Source organism: Artemia sp. Qi Xiang Cuo, chromosome 14 (assembly GCF_049724085.1).
Source record: "Artemia sp. Qi Xiang Cuo chromosome 14, ASM4972408v1, whole genome shotgun sequence".
Lineage (NCBI taxonomy): Eukaryota > Metazoa > Arthropoda > Branchiopoda > Anostraca > Artemiidae > Artemia > Artemia sp. Qi Xiang Cuo.
The window spans coordinates 37,577,692-37,600,496 of record NC_142807.1 but is presented as its reverse complement, the minus strand read 5'-3'; the positions used below and the strand labels follow the sequence as shown (position 1 = coordinate 37,600,496).

At 37.9% G+C, this 22,805-nt stretch overlaps 1 protein-coding gene across 2 annotated transcripts in view; it reads right to left on the bottom strand.

The window, feature by feature from the left end:
- The window catches only part of Tsr1 (Tsr1 ribosome assembly factor), a 44,089-nt gene that overhangs the window by 12,300 nt on the left and 8,984 nt on the right, over positions 1-22,805 (bottom strand). For both annotated transcript variants that reach the window (XM_089100227.1, XM_089100226.1), the window contains exon 3: positions 2,141-3,125. In XM_089100227.1, the coding sequence (XP_088956353.1) occupies positions 2,141-3,125 (985 nt within the window). The remainder of the gene's footprint in view (positions 1-2,140; positions 3,126-22,805) is intronic.

Genomic DNA, 22,805 nt, shown 5'->3' with positions numbered 1-22,805 from the left:
AGATAAATAGTAATATATCTGGTTTATTGGAGCTTTTAGTGTGGTATTTAAGTTGGTACAGGAAATCGTAAATAGGAAATAGAAGCCCGTCGTTATGATCTCAATAGTGAGGGCTCTGGTCTGAAAATGTGATGTCATAGTTTCATGAATGAGATTGCATTCCAGTAAAGAAAAACTTAAACGAGCGGTGATTAACACTCTTCTTCGGCGATGGATCTCTTTCTACATCCACCTGCGTTAATGCACCACCTGTTGCCGAATTGCACCGCTTTCCAACATGCTCCACCAAGGCAAACCATGTTGCTCCAAGGCAAACCGATTCAACCACGCCACGTTCCGCACTGCACAATTCCACCGAGTACCACCCTGTGAACTTAATTTTTAGAAGAGGTCTATCTGGTACATCTATGACCGTTACTATTTCGTATTTAATATAAATTGACTCATTACTTTGTTATAGCAAAACAATGTTTTATCAAACCATTAGGTCAGTTTCTGCCAATTATTTTTCATGCTCACAAACCGAATTACCATTAATACCTCCTGCTTCTCACTTTCTTTATGCTCATTGAGCTAATTTCTTGAGGAGAGCCTGTGGTACTGAAATTTCTCTCACAATTTTTTTTGTGGGTAGAGACAGAAAAAGGAAAGCATATAATAGAGGTCAATCAAGGGGAGGGGGTGAGATATATTTGAATACTAAATTCATGGAAATACCTAGTATAGAGGTCTATGCTTTTTAAATCTCTCATAATATGCTACTGGATGGTTTGATCAAACAAATTTTCTTCCTCAAACGTATTTTCCACGAAAATGTTACCTTCGCTATGCAATTAAATAAAAAAAAACAAGTTTTTTTTTTTACCTGAAAGTAAGGAGCGACATTAAAACTTAAAACGAACAGAAATTATTCCGTATATGAAATGGTCTGTCCCCTCCTCAACGCTTCGCTCTTTACGCTAAAATTTTTTATTGTTTTAAAAAATAAAGTTGTGAGATAGAGTCAAACGTTTTTTAATTTCTGATCGTTTTTAAAATAATGCTGGGATATCCGGCGCCCCTTCATAGAAATGTCCCTTCCCCCCAAGGAAGCATCCTCCATAGAAAGATCCTCCCTCGTAACCCCATATTCTGACCTCCCCCGCCCACCAGAAAAAAATCCCTCCTGAAAACGTCTGTATACTTCCCAAATAGCCAATACTTTATGTAAACAATGGGCAAAGTTTATAGCTTACAGCCCGTCCCCCAGGAACTGTGGAGGACTAAGTCATCCTCAAAGACATATTTGTTAGATTTTAGACTATGCTGAACAAAATGGCTATCTCGAAATTTTGATTGGGTGAATTTGGGAAAAAAATGAGCGTGGGAGGGGGCCTTGCTGCCCTCCATTTTTTGGTCATTTAAAAAGGGCACTAGGACTTTTAATTTCTTTTCGAATGAGCCCTCTCACGATATTCGATGACCACTGGGTCGATATCATCACCCCTGTAAACAAAAAAAAACAAAAAAAAAAAAAAAAAAACAAAAAAAAAACCAAAAAAAGAAACAAATAAACACGCATCCGTGATCTTTCTTCTGGCAAAAAATGCAAAATTCCATATTTTTGCAGATAGGAGCTTGAAACTTCTACAGTAGGGTTCTCTGATACGCTGAATCTGATGGTGTGATTTTCGTTAAAGTTCTACGAGTTTTAGGGGGTGTTCCCCCTTATTTTGAAAATAAGGATAATTTTCTCAGGTGCTTAACCTTTGATGGGTAAGACTAAACTTAATGAAACTTATATATTTTAAATCAGCAGACAAGTCTATGTCTTTTGATGTATCTATTGGTATCAAAATTCCGTTTTTAGAGTTTCGGTTACTATTGAGCCGGGTCGCTCCTTACTTACGGTTCGTTACCACGAACTGTTTGAAAGCCCTTTCATCATTTGCATGCAAAGCCCTCAAAGTCATGGAAGAAAACGCTATATCTATCCAGTCCTAAAAGTTTTTTATCCTCGCCATTTCATTGTTAAAGAATTACGTTTTATGCTGACGCCAGATAAGTTTTTTCTTTCTGTTACCAACTATGTTTACATAAAATTGTAGTCTTGTGGGACAAATTATCTCTCTTTAACTTCAAACATCCAAAATATTCTTACCCCCCACCATTCCATCTTCAACCACTGGAATAGAAGACTGAAGACTCGCCTGCTTTTGAGGATCAGGAATAAGAACCTCTATTACTCTCTGGTCCTCCAACATTTCATCTTTAGACTTCCGCTTGTTCAATGAATACGGATCTTCAAATACTGTAATCTTTTCTAGTTGAAAATCCCCAATTCCAGGTATATGAACAATTCCATTGATATCTAAAGGCTGGTAACGAACATAACCACTAACTTCTAAGGTTCCTACTGAAGAATCTTTCTCGACACTTTCATGGAAATCTACATTTTCAGCAAGAATATGAGAACGAACATCTCTCTGTTTAACAGAATTTTGCTTTTGAGAGCCTAAAATATGCAAAAGCCTAGCTAAATCATTCTCCTTCTCAATGATAACAACATCATTATCTGAAGACATTTTTGTGTCTAATCTGTTTTTAAATTCCTTCTTGATATTTGCATGGAGTTTTTGTGGTACTTTTTCTAACCCGGTAATAACACCAGTTGGTGTAGGCAGTCCTTGAGCCATAATAGCACTCAAAACAATTTCAGCAGTATCATCCATAGCTGCTAAGTTCAATCGACTATTATAGACTTGATTCTGCTTATCTGCTGAATACAGAAAGACAATAGTATCTGCGGCCTTGGCTGCATCTAGCTGTGCATATAAATTCGTTGATTGAGGAAATACAAACGAATAACGTAGTTTCAATCTAGGGTAGATAGCATGCAGAACGCTTTTTGAGGTAAAGCATGCTGATCCTTCGTTATTTTCAACGAAACTCTTAATCTGGTGGGCAAATTCAAACTGATCTGATTCACCATCAACAGGAATTACAGCAATGAGAAATGGTGGTGCTCCATTTACTCCTAACAAGCTTTTCTTTTTGCTGGATAATCCTATTTTATGATTTCGAACCTGTATTGCTCGTCGCTTCTTTTCTTTTCTTCCGGAAAGTTTCAACTTTCTGGAAATGACCTGCAAAATAAATACAGTCAGCATAAGAGACTGATATAACTGTAAACTCTGCTTTCCACATTTAGATACACTGAATATGAAAACATGAACGCAATACAGACACTAATTCAATAGTTTCCAAGACCACAATTCAATTCAATTCAATCATTTATTATCCCCAACTACAAGAGAACAAGTAGTACAAGTGGAGTATAAACATAATAATAAAAAAAAAGAAAAAGAAAAAAGAACATCAAACACTATCAATTAATTTCTACTAAGATAAAAACTGTAAAAGACCATGGTCAGAACCAATAGTACAAAATGCATCTACAGAAAGTTTTTTGTGTAGGTCACCGAGCTTTTGAGTTACATCTGTAACATAGAAATTTTTAACTAGATACCAATTTCTAGTCCACGGCGGCAGAGAAAGAAGAAATTTGCAAAATTTGAAATATGTAACTTTAATCTTTTTCAAATCCGTTAGCTTAAGAACAGAATGAACACCCGAAAAATAAAGTACAGGATGATCAGAAAAAGTCCAGAATAAGCGCCTAAGAGCTCTTCTGTTATATTTTCCACGGTTTGCTACAATTTTTGAATAGCTGAACTGAATTTTTCATACTGCATCAGCAACAATCTGTTTACGGAAGAGAGCTAGAGAATTAGAAACAGTAATACCAAGCCACCTAAAGGAAGAGAAAGAAAGTACAGAAAATTCATTACATACCAAAGGAGTAGACGAAGACAGATTATAAGATAAGAATTCACACTTGTCAAGATTCAGGGATAGACCAATATTTAGGAAAGACAGACAAACTAAAGAAACCATCGCAGAAAGGGCAGATTTAGTACGACTAATCAACAGAATGTCATCAGCAGAGGCAATGTAAGAAATATCAGTAGAACCAGAAAAATAAGAACCAGTAGAACCACACTGCCTTTCCATGACGAAATTGCAAGTATGCATGTCTGGGGAGAGGATAGGGGGCCCGTTCACCCCCTAAATCCTACATTTTACCAAATTCCTTGGTACTTCTAATTCAAGATTGTGAAATACGTTTTTACTTTTGCCCCCCTAACCTCCCCGAAAAAAAAAAAAAATACCGTGCATGTGCCTCTTAACGAATGAAAAATTAATACTTAAACAATGAAGGAGAACGAAGTAAAAAAAACAAACAATTAATTAGGGACCAGTTCCAGTTCCTTTTTCATCGGCAAACAATAAATCAACAATAAATGAAAACAAACGAAAAAAAAGTAGAAAGAATGAGAGAGAAAGTGAAAAAACAACAACAAAGAAATCATTGTCTTGAAAAAAAAAAAAAAAACTCAGTAACAGAATGTCCCAAAGCTGTAACAAATACTGTTCCAGAACTGCTGTAAAAACAAACATTATATTTATCTTTTAATGCTAAAATTTGGGGTAACTGACATTTTAGCTCTCTGAAAATGCAGGAAAATGAAATTAATGGGTGTCTATAACAATAAAGGTACTAAGCCAAAGCAAATTGAAATGAAAGAATTAGAGGAAATAATATACCTTTTACCTTTTAATTTTGACGTATTTATTATACCTTTTTTCCGGGATTAACTGGTTTCGGGAGCCATCCCATATGGCGATGGATCGTCAAGCGAAACTCATCTGCAAGTATTCCTGGCAGGGTGCACCTTGCAAAATGTAGTCCTGACGAGCTGTACTTTGGCGAGTTGATCGCGAAGATTTTATTCTGTCTGAAACGAGTTTCGATGCCTCCTCAGATGGAGAAAATGCAGGTATTTGTAAAACACCGACATTGACGTCACATCAAAACGATCCTGGATCGACAGCAGGGATTTGGCATCAGAGCTGCTCCAAATTTATGCGCAAACTGCTCGATTTTGAACACGCTGAAGAGGAGTGATGTGGCAAATTGGTGCACCAACGAAGAGATGATATGCATATTTCATGCCTGGTCTGATACATGATGTGAATAGTGACAAAATGGACTCGTCGGGGAGGAAGCCTTTGCATCTTAGGGCGAGTCCTAGCTTCTCGATGCAGGAGGATCTCATTTTGCTGCGGTGCCAAATCCACGTGAGATCTGACGAGAAATGAACTCTGTGAAGGCATTTACTCTTGTTATTGCCTCTCCTCTGAAAATAGAAACAGGATGACCCTTCACATTCCGCGCCTTCAAAATTAAGAGCTCTTTTGCTTTTGATGCATTGAAACTGACAAGCCACTGATCTGCCCACACCCTATTTTTTTTACCTGATAAGTCAACCTATATAAGTCAACCTGAAGCTCCTTATGGGGATTGCTGGGATCTTCGTCTTTCGCGAGGGAGATTTTTGCCGTCGGGTCATCCGTAAAGTGGTCAGGTTTTTTCCCCTAGTGGTCACAAGGCTATCCCCTAAAGCATTTATGAACATCAGAAATAGACTAGGCCCAAGAGTGCTTCCTTGGGTACTCGGCTAAAACCGGCCGTTCTTTTGAAATTAAGCCGTAAAAGGCAACACATTGAACATTGATAAAGTAAGTCAGCAAAAATCTCAAATGGCCGACCATCAACTCCGTATGCTTTTACTATGCTCAGAAGGGCCCTCGTGCCATACGCGATCAAAGACTTTTGCGATCTCAAAACAGGGAAGGCGAATGTCCTTGAGACAGGAGTTCAACCCACTTTTGGTACTGTGCAATTAGACAGTTCAATTTAGACCATTTTCTACGGAAACCGTTTTGTGTGTCAGCCAATAAGGATTGTGACTCAGGGTTCTGATAAAGAGTTTTCCTGAGACATCCTCAGAAAATTTTCCTACACAGGACAGGAAACTGATTGGCCGATAAGTTCCTACATTAGTGGGATCAGCATCTGCCTTTGGGACAGGGACTAAGCGAACAATTTTCCAGGCTTTTTGGAATATTACCACTGCAAAGCATTTTCGAAACAGAGAGGTGACATGACAGCAAGTTCAAAGGCACATATTTTGAGGACGATATTGGATATTGCATCAGGCCTTGAAGCTTTGGTGACATCCAGCTGAGAGGGCATTCTAAAAACCTTGCTACTGGTTACATTTAGACTAGTGACTTTTGCATCTATTCGTTGTGGAAAGGGGGAAGGGGGAGACTCCTACATCATCAAGTTGAGAGACTTTTTCAAAAAAATTTGTAAGAGCATCGTCTTTTTCCTGGTCAAAACGAATCATAGCATGAAGTGTTGGAATTGAGGTAGGTTTAGATAAGGGTAGGGCTTCATTGACAGTCCTCAACACTCGCTTTTCAAGGACATCTTTTAGCTTTTCTTCAAACTTGTGTTTGTAGCAAGCTCTAGCTTAGCGTCTGACTATAGTAGACTCGATCCGGGCTCTAATAGAAGCATCCCAATACTCGTCTGATTTCGTCGTTAGCCATTTCTTATAAGCCTTCTTTCTGTCCCTAGTTGCTTTCTACAAGCGGCGGTAAGCCACAGCTGGTTTCGAGAAGAGATGTGAACTGTCTTTGATGGGACAAGTTGCTCAATAGCCTCTGTAATCACATTTTCATACAGTGATGCTGCTTTAATTGAGTCTTCTTTTGTAAATTTACTACATGGCTTTGCCGATAAGCAGTTTTGCATTCCATACCAGTCAGCTCGGTGATACTGCCATATGGTTCCTATGTTTTATGTGTTTAGTGTCTTATTATGACAAAAAACTGCCGCTGATCAGCATGACCGTTTTTATGGCGTTTGAAAATAAAATCGTTTATCTCTTATCTTATCTCTCCCTTTTTGAAGTTTCTACGACAACAAATGACCATCTTAAAATTTCTATCAGATCCGGTTCGAGAAAATACGACGTGTGTGTGTGTGTGTGTGTGTATGGGGGGTATTTGCCTTCTGATCACTTTGACTCTTAAAAAGAGCACTATAACTTCTGATTCCAATGAGCCCTCTTTGAAGTTTGTACAATGACCATTTCTATAAAAACCTTATATGCCCCCAAGGCGTAACTTACAGCCCCTGACCTGCGGGCTAAATGGGGGGGGGGGGTTATCCTTAAAGACATAATTTCTGGACCTTTCAACTACACTGAACAAAATGGCCATCTCAAAAATTAGGATTGAATGTGTTTGGGGAAATGACGGAGTACGGGGGGGGGGGGATGGCTGGTTGACCTCCAATCACTTTTGACTGTTAAAAAGGCCAGCAGAACTTCTGATTACCAATCAAATGAGCCCCCTCTGAGGTTTATACGACCACCCTTTCTATAAAAAAGCTTGTATCCACCCAGGGCATAACTTATACGCAAAGGGCACAACTCCCCGCAAGCACTGCCACCGTTAGGAGGCAGCTACCACTATTGTCTTCTTTTTTCTCCCTCTTCAGCCATTGAACATTCCTTTACTACCTCCATAGGGGTTTGCCGTCCCCTCAGTGACACAGGCCTTTTTCTTTTGGATCATGGCTGACCAGTGAAAATTGGTCAGACCTTTATAATTCTAATAACCTTGATGATAAAATTTTGATTTTTAACAAAAAATTAACTGATTCCTACTCATTATGTTTCCCAGAAAAAAAAAAATTAGAAAATGCTCCAGTGATAAATCTTACATAAATAATCACATAAAAATGCTAATCCACACGAAAATAAGCTTATTTAACAGGGGTAATTTAGCTGAAGCAAATAAGTTAAGAAAGGAATTAAAAAGTCAAATTAGAAATGCTGCCCGAGCCTACTATAAAAATAAAATTAAAGACTTCTGCCATGATAAACCAAAGAATTGGTACTCTGAAATTAAAAAACTTATCGACAAGAGTCAAGAACAACAAAATTTTAATATAAATGAACCTCCAAAGACCACAGCTAATGACCTCAATAAGTTTCTGGCTTCTAGTGTCCAGAGTCTCCCACCACATTCTTATGCATTTCCAGATGTTCATGATCCTTTTTCACTCCCACATATTTCTCCACTTGATGTTGTAAAAAAAAATTGAAAAACTAAAGCGATCAAGCATTTGCCGTTCAGATATTCCTGATCCTCTGATTAAAGCTTTCAGTGATTACCTCTCAAAACCCTTATCCACCCTGTTTAATGAAATTACCGAATCTGGACAGTTCCCTCAATATTGGAAACAAGACTTTATTACCCCAATCAAAAAGAAAAATGGGAAGCCTGGCTTTGATGGCATTCGTCCTATTACCCTCACCTCAATTTTTTCAAAATTGTATGAAACTTTTCTCGCAGACTGGCTTAAGATGAAAGTCCTCCCCCTCATTGATCTTAGACAGTTTGTTAATCTCAAATCCACGTCAACCTCTCATTACCTGATCTATCTTGTTGATACCATGGGTAAATTACTTGAAAAACACTTGGCTTAATCTGATTTCTATTGATCTTCATAAAGCTTTCGATTTGATTAACCACAATTTACTCATAGATAAACTTATAAATGAATTCCACATTGAAACTTTCCTTGTTAAGCTCGTTGCCTCTTTTCTCTCTAATAGATCTCAAGCAGTTAAATATCTAAATTGTTTCTCAGATCATCTCCCCATATTTAATGGCATTCCTCAGGGGACTATTCTAGGCGCTCTCCTTTTTTGTCTTATGATTAACACCATTTCAACCCTTTATGACTATAGGTGAAAATTTGTCGATGACTTGACATTTTTAGAGATATGTCATAAAAACATTTTTAGCAACCCAATGGGCACAGGTGGAAATTTGTCGATGACTTGACAGTTATAGAGATCTGTCATAAAAACATGTTTAGCAACCCAATGGGCATACTCCAAGATATTGCCTGTGAGGCCTCTTCCCTTGACATGACAGTTAACCCTTCTAAATACGCAATAGTCTCAGTAAATTTTCTTAAATCCCTTCCCCTTTTTCTTGCTCCTATTCCTCCTTAGGGTGGTCGTTTATACTACCACCCTTTCTATAAAAAACCTTGTATCCACCAAGGGCATAACTTACACGCAAAGGGCACAACTCCCCGCAAGCACTGCCACCGTTAGGAGGCAGTTACCACTATTGTCTTCTTTTTTCTCCCTCTTCAGCCATTGAACATTCCTTTACTACCTCCATAGGGGTTTGCCGTCCCCTCAGTGACACAGGCCTTTTTTCTTTTGGATCATGGCTGACCAGTGAAAGTTGGTCAGACCTTTATAATCCTAATAACCTTGATAATAAAATTTGATTTTTAACAAACAATTAATTGATTCCTACTCATTATATTTCCCAGAAAAAAAAATCAAAAAATGCTCCAGTGATAAATCTTGCATAAATAATCACATAAAAATGTTGATTCACACGAAAATAAGCTTATTTAACAGGGGTAGTTTAGGTGAAGCAAATAAATTAAGAAAGGAATTAAAAAGTCAAATTAGAAAAGCTGCCCGAGCCTACTATAAAAATAAAATTAGAGATTTGTGCCATGATAAACCAAAGAATTGGCACTCTGAAATTAAAAAACTTATCGACAAGAGTCAAGAACAACTAAATTTTAATATAAATGAACCTCCAAAGACCACAGCTAATGACCTCAATAAGTTTCTGGCTTCTAGTGTCCAGAGTCTCCCCCCACATTCTTATGCATTTCCAGATGTTCCTGATCCTTTTTCACTCCCACATATTGCTCCACTTGATGTTGTAAAAAAAAAATTGAAAAACTAAAGCGATCAAGCATTTGCCGTTTAGATATTCCTGATCCTCTGATTAAAGCTTTCAGTGATTACCTCTCAAAACCCTTATCCACCCTGTTTAATGAAATTACCGAATCTGGACAGTTCCCTTAATATTGGAGACAAGACTTTTTTACCCCAATCAAAAAGAAAAATGGAAAGCCTGGCTTTGATGACATTCTTCCCATTACCCTCACCTCAATTTTTTTAAAATTGTATGAAAGTTTTTTCGCAGACTGGCTTAAGATGAAAGTCCTCCCCCTCATTGATCTTAGACAGTTTGGTAATCTCAAATCCACGTCAACCTCTCATTACCTGATTTATCTTGTTGATACCATGGGTAAATTACTTGAAAAACACTTGGCTTAATCTGATTTCTATTGATCTTCAAAAAGCTTTCGATTTGATTAACCACAATTTACTCATAGATAAACTTATAAATGAATTCCACATTGAAACTTTCCTTGTTAAGCTCGTTGCCTCTTTTCTCTCTAATAGATCTCAAGCAGTTAAATATCTAAATTGTTTCTCAGATCAACTCCTCATATTTAATGGCATTCCTCAGGGGACTATTCTAGGCCCTCTCCCTTTTTCTCTTATGATTAACACCCTTTCAACCCTTTATGACAATAGGTGGAAATTTGTCAATGACTTGACAGTTTTAGAGATATGTCATAAAAACATTTTTAGCAACCCAATGGGCACAAGTGGAAATTTGTTAATGATTTGACATTTTCAGAGATATGCCATAAAAAGACTTTTAGCAACCCAATGGGCATATTCCAAGACATTGCCTGTGAGGCCTCTTCTCTGGTCATGACAGTTAACCCTTCTAAATACGCAACAATCTCAGTAAATTTCCTTAAATCCTCTCCGCTTTTTCTTGCTCCTATTCCTCCTTAGGGTGGTCGTTTATACGACCACCCTTTCTATAAAAAACCTTGTATCCACCCAGGGCATAACTTACACGCTAAGGGCACAACTCCCCGCAAGCACTGCCACCGCTAGGAGGCAGTTACCACTATTGTCTTCTTTTTTTCCCTCTTCAGCCATTGAACATTCCTTTACTACCTCCATAGGGGTTTGCCGTCCCCTCAGTGACACAGGCCTTTTTTCTTTTGGATCATGGCTGACCAGTGAAAATTGGTCAGACCTTTATAATTCTAATAACCTTGATGATAAAATTTTGATTTTTCACAAAAAAACTAATTGATTCCTACTCATTATGTTTCCCAGAAAAAAAAAATCAGAAAATGTTCCAGTGATAAATCTTGCATAAATAATCACATAAAAATGTTGATCCACACGAAAATAAGCTTATTTAACAGGGGTAATTTAGCTGAAGCAAATAAATTAAGAAAGGAATTAAAAAGTCAAATTAGAAAAGCTGCCCGAGCCTACTATAAAAATAAAATTAAAGACTTCTGCCATGATAAACCAAAGAATTGGTACTCTGAAATTAAAAAACTTATCGACAAGAGTCAAGAACAACTAAATTTTAATATAAATGAACCTCCAAAGACCACAGCTAATAACCTCAATAAGTTTCTGGCTTCTAGTGTCCAGAGTCTCCCACCACATTCTTATGCATTTCCAGATGTTCCTGATCCTTTTTCACTCCCACATATTTCTCCACTTAATGTTGTAAAAAAAAAAATTGAAAAACTAAAGCGATCAAGCATTTGCCGTTCAGATATTCCTGATCCTCTGATTAAAGCTTTCAGTGATTACCTCTCAAAACCCTTATCCACCCTGTTTAATGAAATTACCGAATCTGGACAGTTCCCTTAATATTGGAAACAAGACTTTATTACCCCAATCAAAAAGAAAAATGGGATGCCTGGCTATTATGAAATTCGTCCTATTACCCTCACCTCAATTTTTTCAAAATTGTATGAAAGTTTTCTCGCAGACTGGCTTAAGATGAAAGTTATCCCCCTTATTGATCTTAGACATTTTGGTAATCTCAAATCCACGTCAACCTCTCATTACCTGATCTATCTTGTTGATACCATGGGTAAATTACTTGAAAAACACTTGGCTTAATCTGATTTCTATTGATCTTCATAAAGCTTTCGATTTGATTAACCACAATTTACTCATAGATAAACTTATAAATGAATTCCACATTGAAACTTTCCTTGTTAAGCTCGTTGCCTCTTTTCTCTCTAATAGATCTCAAGCAGTTAAATATCTAAATTGTTTCTCAGATCATCTCCCCATATTTAATGGCATTCCTCAGGGGACTATTCTAGGCCCTCTCCCTTTTTCTCTTATGATTAACACCTTTTCAACCCTTTATGACAATAGGTGGAAATTTGTCGATGACTTGACATTTTTAGAGATATGTCATAAAAACATTTTTAGCAACCCAATGGGCAAAGTCATAAAAACATTTTTAGCAACCCAATGGGCATACTCCAACATATTGCCTGTGAGGCCTCTTCCCTTGACATGACAGTTAACCCTTCTAAATCCGCAATAGTCTCAGTAAGTTTCCTTAAATCCCCTCCCCTTTTTCTTGCTCCTATTCCTCCTGAAACCTCTGTCACATCTCTTAAACTCCTAGGTGTTACAATTTCTTTCAATTTGAAATGGGATGCCCATATAAATAATATCCTACGACAAGCAAACTCCTCGCTTTCCCTCCTTAAACTTTTAAATAAATTTAGTTGCCCCCAGTCACATTTACTACAAGTATACATTTTTTTGGTGCGTCCCATATTAGAGTATGCTTGTCCTATGTGGCACCCTGGCCTCTCAAAATGAAGCAACACAAAAAATTGAAAATGTCCAAAAGAGAGCTCTAAGAATTATTTTTAAAGAGGGCAAGATACCCCTTTTTATGTTGTTTTTTAAACATTTGTTAACGTATATATTATTTGTTTTTTCAGTTTTTATCTTTTTAACTAGTTGCCATTTTGCAGTTTTTAATATAAGTGACAAAGGAATAATATAGCATTCCGATATTTATTTATTTTTGTATTTTTTGCATTGTTTGCCAATTTCTTAGTTGTTGTGCTTTTGTTATGATTTTTTATTTATTTGTTTTTTACGGACTTCAAAATTCAAATTCGGCCCTTCGGGACTTGTGATAGTAATTTCTCGAAATAAATATCTATCTATCTATCTATCATGATCCATTCGTGCTTTACAGGCGGGAGCATTTTCAGATTTTCGCTAGCTAAGACAGCCATACGGTCGCTGGCAAAGCGATAGCTTTTGACAATAAAATAATTTGAATGATCAGTCATGAAAACATCAAGCCGGGATGATCCACGAGGGCCAATGCAAGTGCCGAATTCAACAAGTTGGTCTAGACCATAAGTAAGGCTTAGGTCTAGCAGAGCTGTGCCTTCCGCATCCGTTGTATGGCTTTTCAGCCAGTGATAATGATGGAAGTTAAAATCTCCTTGGGTGATTATCCATGATTCTGAGAATTTTCTCTTCAGAAATTCCAAACAATCTTCCAGATGCTCAGTGATTTCATCTTTGGTAGGTTACACACTGGACGAAAACAAAAGATTTATTTGGTAGGTTTACCTTCATCCAAAGGACCTCTTTGTCTGCTAGGAATTTGAAGTGGCATAAAGGGGATATTATTTTTTAGGTAAACAGCAACCTCCGCCAAAAATCAAGCTTCTTTGATTTTTTTTATTTAGCCCCAGCACACTGTATCCAGGAATATTGACCTCATTGTCAATGACGCTAGAGTTTAGATTGGTCTTGGATACAAACATGGCAGAAGGAGACCTCATCCATCATATGCTGAAGGTGATCCAGCCTTAATCACAGACCAAGCATATTGCAGTGGGCCACAATAAAAGTATCAGCAAGAATAGGCTCGGAGCGTGCATTTGGTCACCTACATGAAAAAATCCAATCCAAGGCTGATTTTTGGTTTGAAAACTGGGTAATTACCATCTGTATGGGTATTTAGTCCAGACAATGGTAATCCATTGTCTGGATTGTCTGATCGTAATCCCAAAAAAGGGCAGGAGTCTGCAGCTTATTTAATCTGTCATTCCTAAGCACTATGGGCAGGGACACCTTTTTAAACTCTTCAAATACATGTGACAAAAGCGAAAAAAAGAAGAAAAAGACAAAAACCTAACAAGCGTAATATTCATAATTATTGTTTGTTCTTTCATCGTTTTTGTCACACAACAAATATGTATCTTTATATGACATAGCCTCTAAAGTTATATGGAGTTCCAGAGGCAAGGGCCATGGTGAGTTGCTCATATGTATGTTTTAGTAGAAAAAAGGTGAGCGCGTCTGTTTTTGGCTGTACTGGATCGTTCTCTGGGGTGAGAGAACCTCATATACATCCAATCAAAATTTTGAGATATCCACTTTGTTTAACGTAGTTGAAAGTTCTGGAAATCAGGTCTTTTAGGATGATAACCCCTTCAGAGCTCTCAGTGCAAGGGTTGTAACTTATGCCCTCGGGGCGTATAAGACTTATATAGAAAGTTGTTGTAAAAATCATAGGAAGCGCGATTGCACAGCGTAAGTAAAGAACGATGTTGGCACAATGTTTTATTTATTTTTTTTCAATACTAGGGCACTTCATATCGAAGGAGTTGTCGTAAAAACTTCGAAAAGGGCCCATTCGATTAGAAATTGGAGTGATTAGTGCCCTTTTTAATAGTCGAAAGTGATTGGAGGGCAACTAGCCCCCCCCACGCCCATCATTCCCCCAAACACATCCAATCAAAATTTTGAGATAGCCATTTTGTACAGCGTAGTTGATTTCCAGATAGAAAATATGTTTTGAGGAGGATACTCCCCCACAACATTCAGGGCAAGGGTTTTAATTTATGCCCTGGGGGCATATAGGAACGATGTTGCCACAATGCGTCATTTATTAATTTTTTCCTTTAAAGCAGGGCACTTTGTATCGGAGAAGTTGTCGTAGAAACTTCTAAAAGGGCTCATTCAATTGGAAATTGGAGTGGCTTGTGCCCTTTCTAATAGTCGAAAGTGATTGGAAGGAAACTAACACCCCTTCCATGCCCACCATTTCCCAAACAAATCCAATTAAAATTTTGAGATAGCCATTTTGTTCAGCATAGTTGATTTTCAGATATAAATTATGTTTTTGAGGAGGACACTCCCCCACAGCCCTCAGGGCAAGGGTTGTAACTTATGCCCTGGGGGCACATAAGTTTTTTTTATGGAAGGCGTTGTCGTAGAAACTTCAAAAAAAGGCTCATTCAATTGGAAATTCAAAGGGCTAGTGCTCTTTTTAATAGTCGAAAGTGATTGGAGGGCAACCAACCCCCCTCTCACGCCCACCTTTCCCCCACTCATCTAATCAAACTCTGAGATAGCCATTTTATTCAACGTAGTTTTAAGTTCTGGAAATTAAGTCTTTGAGGATGAGGACCCCCCACAGCCCTCAGGGCAAGGGTTGTAAATTATTCCCAGGGGGCATATAAGGTTTTAATAGAACGTGCTGTCATACGAACTTCAAAAAAGGCTCATTCGATTAGAAACTGAAATTGCTACTGCCCTTTTTAATAGTCGAAAGTGACTGGAAAGCAACTAACACTCCTTCCACGCTCACGATTTCCCAAAACACATCCAGTCAAAATTTTGAGATAGCTATTTTGTTCAACGCAAATGAAAGTCCTGAAAATTATACCTTTGAGCAGGACACTCCCCCTAAAGTCTTCAGGGCAAGGGTTATAAGTTATGCCCTGGGGGCATATAAGGTCTTTATTGAAATCTCTCTCGTAGAAACTTGAAAAAGGGCTCATTCAATTGCAAATTCAAATGGCTAGTGCCCTTTTTAATAGTCGAAAGTGATTTTAGGGCAACTAACCCCCTCTAACGCCCATCGTTTCCCCAAACACATCAAATCAAAATTTTTAGACAGCAAATTTATTCAACGCATTTGAAAGTTTTGGAAATTAGGTCTTTAAGGATGACAACCTCTCCCTCCCCCCTCATGGCCCTCAGGGCAAGGGTTGTAAGTTATGCCCTGGGGGCATATAAGGTTTTTATTGAAAGCGACGTCGTAAAAACTTCAAAAGGGCTCATTCAACTGGAAATTGAAAGGGCTAGTGCCTTTTTTAATATTTGAAAGTGATAAGAGAGCGACTAGCGCCCCTCTCACGCCAACCATTTTCCCAAACAAATTCAATCGAAATTTTGAGATATCCATTTTGTTCAACGTAGTTGAAAGTTCTTGAAATTAGGTCTTTTAGGATGATAACCCCCTTAGAGCCCTCAGTGCAAGGGTTGTAAGTTATGCCCTAGGGGCATATAAAGTTTATGTAGAAAGTTGTTGTAGAAATTTCAAAAAGGGCTCATTTGTTTGGAAATTGAGATTGCCCTTTTTAATAGCCGAAAGTGAGTGGAGAGTAATTCAATTCAGTTCAATATGGGTTTTAATTCAGTTCAACAACTCTTACGCCCACCATTTCCCCAAAAAAATTCAATCAAAGTTTAGAGATAGTCATTTTGTTTAACGTAGTTGAAATTTTTGGAAATTCTGTGTTTAAGGATGACAAACACCGCAGAACTCCAAGGGCGAAGGTTATAAGTTTTTCCCTGGGGGATATAAGGTTTTTATTGATAGAGTTGTTGTAAAACTTCAAAAGGGGCTTATTCAATCGGAAATTGAGAGGGCTAGTGCCCTTTGTAATAGCCGAAAGTGATTGGAGGGTAACTAACGCCCACCAACGTCTCACGCCCACCATTCCAAACACATCCAATCACTATCGTGACACTAGCGTCTCACGCCCACCATTCCAAACACATCCAATCAAAATTTTGAGATAGCCATTTTGTTCAACGTAGTAGACAGTTCTAGAAATTATGTCTTTGAGAATGACACCCCTCCCCCCAGCCCTCAGGGCAAGGGCTGTAAGTAATGGCCCTAGTCCTGAAAGGGCTAGGGCCATTTTTAATAGTTGAAAGTGATTGGAGAGCGACTACCGCCCCTCTCACTTCCACCATTTCCCCAAACACATCCAATCAAAATTTTGAGATAGCCATTTTGTTTAACGTAGTTGAAAATTCTGGAAATTAGGTCTTAGAGGATGACAACCACCCTAACAGACCTTAGGGCAAAGGCTTTAAGTAATGCCATGGGGGCATATAAGGTGTTTATAGAAAGCGTTGTCGTTTCAAAAAAGGCTTATTCGATTGGAAATCGAAAGGCCTAGTGCCCTTTGTAATAGTAGAAAGTGATAGGAAGGCTTGACATTTTTATAGTAAAGATCGATGTGGGTATAATGTATTATTTTTTGTAGTTGTTGTTTAGACCAGGGCACTTCGTAACGAAGGAGTTGTCGTGGGAACTTCGAAAAGGGTTCATTCGATTGAAAATAGAAAGGGATGATGCCCTTTTCAATAGTTGAAAGTGATTGGAGGGCAACTAATCCCCCTCCCACACCCACCCTCCCATTTCTCCATTACGTTTAAAAACTAAATGTTTCCTTAAGATTAAATCAAAATGCACTGTGTTAGTGCTAATTCCTAATAAGGCATCTCAGCAGTATCCCAAGAACGACTGAGGGTATTATGTTCAAAGTTTCGGGGCTACTTCTGCTCTTAAAATTTAACCAAATCAAAATAGCGTAAGTGTATGCAAGCTATCAAAGAAAGTAAACAGATTTTTTTGCGTTTGGTATCAAATTTTCCATTTCAGGTCAACTAGAGGAGGTATGAAACTAAATTAAACAGTACTATTTGTGTCCAGATTTTTAAAAGGGTGTATGTTGTTAAAAATTGCTAAAAAAAACAAAAAGATTTAAAGTATTATTTTCTTTTTCCCTGAAAGGACCATGTCAATATAAAACGAACAGAAATTAATTAAAAAAACTTTTTCCACAAAATAAGTTTTTCAAAGAAAAGTAAAGAACTCCATTAAACAAAAAATAAGCAACAATAAAATATAATAATCCACCAAGCGTCAAACTACCACAAATCAGCATCGATAAATAAATGAAATCCAAAACGAACAGAAATTACAATAAATAACCGAGTCAAACTCAGAACGAGCAGAAATTAACATAAGTTGTGCTCAAAACCCCTATACCTTCCCAAGGCCAGTACATAATTTGCACGTTATTGAAAAAAATACAAATGAATGTCCATTGTCAGTTTAACATACATATATTGATATCTGGTAATCAAAATGTTAGTATTACTTGATTTATTAAAGTAATAAAAGTAAAAACATTTATATTTTTTTCAGTAAAGTGCAAATTATGTTCTGGCCTTGGGAAGGCATAGGGGGTTTTGCGCCCAACTTGTGTTAATTTCTTGAGTTTGACTCGGTTATTTATTGTAATTACTGTTCGTTTTGGGTTTCATTTATTTATCGATGCTGATTTGTGGTAGTTTCACGCTTGGTAGATTATTTGATTTTATTTTTCCTGTTTTTTTGCTTAATGGGGTTCTTTACTTTTCCATGAAAAAACTTATTTCGTAGAGTTAAGTTTTATTCTATTAGGCTAACTTCTATTCATTTTATATTGTTTTATACATATTCGTTTTATACATAGTCTTCCCAGGGAAAAAGAAAATAATACTTTAAATCTTTTCGTTTTTTTAAGACTATAGTTTGGCCTGCTATTTGTATCCTGGAGAAATTTTTTTAGCAATTTTATCCACTTTTACCCTTTTTTTTACAACCAGCTGTATTGTGCCAAAAGAACAATACAGCCTACTTGTATCACTGGGTTCCATAATTTCAGATATATCCATTCACGGAGCCACGATTATAATATTACTTAGATTTTTCTTAGGGAGAGATCTAAACTTGCTGAACAAATAGAAAACTTTTTCCTATTTCTGTATTTTTATGGCGTCTTTTCAACATATTTCTCAATCTAAAAAATACAAAACAAATTTCAAAAATATAATTCTGTAAATGAATGGATCCCAATTTTAGCTACAGAATAATGACAAAATAATCGTTTTATATTGAAATATTAAAACTATAGAATTGCAAAAATGTAACATACCCAAAAGTTACACAAAACCATAAACCTTAAGCAAAAAAGCTGAAAAAAAATTACAAACATCCCTACAGTTACGGCCGACTAAAAAAAACTTCTTTTTAAAGTTGTCCAACTAAAAATCAATAATAAAACATAAAACGAGCAGAAATGAAGTTGTATAATAAGTTAATCTTAACAAAAAAAGAAATCAGAGGCAACGCTATAGCGTTGCCTATAGTAAAGGACACACGGCTCCAATGTTTTATTATTATGTTTTTTCTCTCAGGGGCACTTCACATGGAAGGGGTCGTCGTAGAAACTTCAAAGGGGGCTCATTCGAATAGAAATCGAGAGTTCTAGTGCCCTATTTAAGGGTCAAAAGTGATTGGAGGACAACCAGCCCCCCCACGCCCATCATTCCCCCAAACCATACAATCAAAATTTTGAGATTGCGATTTTGTTCAGCATAGTTGATTTCCAGATAGAAAAAATGTTTTTGAGGAGGAAACTTCCCCACAACCCTCAGGGCAAGGGTTTTAAGTTATGCCCGGTGCCATATAAGAACGATGTTGGCACAACGTATTATTTTTTTTTCCTTTAGACCAGGGCACTTCGTATCGAAGAAGTTGTCGTAAAAACTTCGAAAAAGGCTCATTCAATTGGAAATTGAAGGGGCTTGTGCCCTTTTTAATAGTCAAAAGTGATTGGAAGGCAACTAACACCCCTTCCACGCCCACGACTTCCCGAAACACATCCAATACAAATTTTGGGATAGCCATTTTGTTCAGCGTAGTTTATTTCCAGAGAGAAATTATGTTTTTGAGGAGGACCTTCCCCCACAGCCTTTAGGGCAAGGGTTGTAAGTTATGCCCTGGGGGTATATAAGGTTTTTATAGAAGGCGTTGTCGTAGAAACTTCAAAAAAGGCTTATTCGAATGGCTATTTAAAGAGCTAGTGCCCTTTTTAATAGTCCGAATTGATTGGAGGGCAAGTAACCCCCTTCTTACGCCCGCCTTTTTCCCAAACACATCCAATAAAAATTTTGATATAACCATTTTATTCAACGTAATTTTAAGTTCTGGAAATTAGGTCTTTGAGGATGACACCCCCCCCCCACAGCCCTCAGGGAAAGGGTTGTAAGTTATGCCCTGGGGGCATTTAATGTTTTGTATAGACAGCGTTGCCGTAGAAACTTCAGAAAGGGCTCATGCGATTGGAAATTTAAATGGCTAGTTCCGTTTTTAATAGTCGAAAGTGATTTTAAGGCAACTGACATTCCTTCCACGCCCACCATTTCCCCAAATACATCCAATCAAAATTTTGATATAGCGATTTTGTTCAACGTAGTTAAAAGTTCTGGAAATTATATGTTTGAGCAGGACACTCCCTCCACAGTCTTCAGGGGCAAGGGTTATAAGTTATGGCCTGGGGGCAAATGTGGTTCATATGAAATGAATGCTCGTGTAAACTTTCAGAGAGGGCTTGTTTGCTTGGAAGTGGAACGGCCTACTTCAAGTTTAAAACATAAAAAGGTTTTGGAGGGTAATCAGCTTCCCCCCCCCCAAAAAAATACATCTTTTTCCCAAATTCATTCAAAATATTTCAAGATACCTATTTTGTTTAAAATAGTTCAAAGATCATATAACAAAAATTCAGGTGTCAACAAAACCCCCAGGGCCCGGGGGCCGGCGTTGTAAGTTATGCCCTGGGGGAATGTATGTGTCTTATGGAAGGGATGCTCATATTAACTTCAAAGAGGGCTCATTTGATTGGAAATTGAAAGTTCTAGTTCACTTTTTAAGAGTAAAAAGAGATTGGAGGGCACCTACCCCCCCTCCACGCCCATTTTCCCTCAAAACCATCCAATAAGAACTTTGAGATAGTTTTTTTTTCAAAATATTTCAAAGACCAAATAACGAAAACTCCGGGGTCGACACAGCCCCCCAGGGCCCGAGGGTAGGTGTTCTAAGTTATGCCCTGGGGGAATATATTGTTCTTATTACAAGGATGCGCGTAAAATCTTCAGAGATGGTTCATTTGATTGGAAATTGAAAGTTCTAGTTCAGTTTTTTAGAGTCAAAAGAGATTGGAGGACAACTAGCCCCCCTCCGCCCCTTTTTCCCCAAATGCATCCAATAAAGATTTTGTGATAGCCATTAAGTTAGAAATTGCTCAAAAGTCAGATAACAAAAACTCAGGTGTCATCGCAACCCCTCAGGTTCCAGGGGCAAGCATTGTAAGTTATGTCCTGTACCATATATGGATCGTATAAGAGGGTTGCTCGCATCAACTTTAGTAACAGCTCGGTAGTTCATTATTTTAACTTTCATGCTCACTTTATAATATGCAAAAGAGATCCGATGGCAGCTAGCCCCTCCCCCCCCGCGCCTTCTTTTTCCAAATCCATCTGATGAAAATTTTGAGATAGACATTTTATTAAAAATAGTTCAAAGCGAGGATAAGAAAAAATCCGGTGTCAATACAACCCTCCAGGACCCAGGGGTTCTAAGTTATGCCCTAAGGGCCTGTATGGTTCTTATGAAAGGGATGCTCGTATAAACTTCATAGAGGGCTCATGTAATTGGAAGTTGAAAGTTGTAGTTCACTTTTTAAGAGTCAAGGGCAACTAGCCCCCCCCACACTCTTTTTTCCCCAAAACCCATCCACTACAAATTTTGAGATAGCCAGTTTTTTCGAAATTGTTCACAAATTAGAAAACAAAAACTCCCCCCAGGGCTCTGGGGATAGGTGGTGTAAGTGTTATCCTGGGGGCGTATATGGTTCTTATGAAAGGGATGCTCGTATGAACTTTAGATGAGGCTCATTTGATTGGAAATTGAAAGTTCTCGTTTACTTTTTAAGAGTCACAAGAGATCGGAGGGCAACTTGCCCCCCCCTCCATGCCCTATTTTCCTCAAACTCATCCGATAAGAACTTTGAGAGAGCCATTTTTTCAAAATAGTTCAAAGGTCATATAACAAAAATTCCGATGTAGATACAACCCCCAAGGGCCCGGTGGCATGCATTGTACGCTTTGTCTAGTGGCTGTATATGGTTTTTATGAAAAGGATGTTCGTATGAGCTTCAGAGAAGGCTCATTTGAACTGACATTAAAAATTCTAGTTCATTTTCTCAGAGTAAAAAAAGATAAGAGGGCAACTAACCCCTCCTGCCCTCCACGCCTATGGGTGTATAGGATGGATAAACCCATCCGATAAAAATTTGAGGAGACGTTAAAAATAGTTCAATCATCAGATATTAAAACATTACGGTCGAGACACCCCCCCAGGGCCAAGGGACAGGCGTTGTAAGTTATACCCTGGGGGCATATATGGTTGTTATGGAGGGGATTTTTGTATAAACTTCCTAGAGGGCTCATTTGATTGGAAATTGAAAGTTGTAATTCACTTTTTAAGAGACAAAAGTGATTGGAGGGCAGCTAGACACCCCCCACACTCCATTTATTTTTTTCCCAGAGACACTTCATATAGAGGGGGTCGTCGTATAAACTTCAAAGGGGACTCATTCGATTGGAAATCCAGAGTTATAGTGCCCTTTTTAAGGGTCAAAACTGATCGGAGGGCAACTGTCCCCCCAAGCCCTTTTCCCCCAAATACATCTGATAAAAAATTTGAGGTAGCCATTTCGTTAAAAATAGTTCAAAGATAATATAACAAAAACTCCTTTACTTATGGCCATTTCGTTAAAAATAGTTCAAAGGTCAGATAAGAAAACTCCTGTGTCGACATCCCACCCCAGGATCCGGGGTAGGCGTTACAAGTATTGGTTTGGGGGTAAATATGGCTCTCATGAATGGTATATTTGGATAATGTTTGGAGGGCTCGTAAGAATGGAAATTGACCTTTTTCATTTATTTTTTAAGATTCAAAAAAGATTGAATTGAAACGAACCCCCCTTTACAAGCCCTACGGGTCTCAGAAACAATCGATAAGAACTTCGGGAGAGACATTTTTTCCAAATGGTTCAAAGGTCAGATACCTAAAACTCCAGTCTCGACACATCCCGCCAGCGCCCGGGGGGCAGGCATTGTAAGCTATGTCCTGGGGCCGTAGGTGGTCCTTATGAAAGG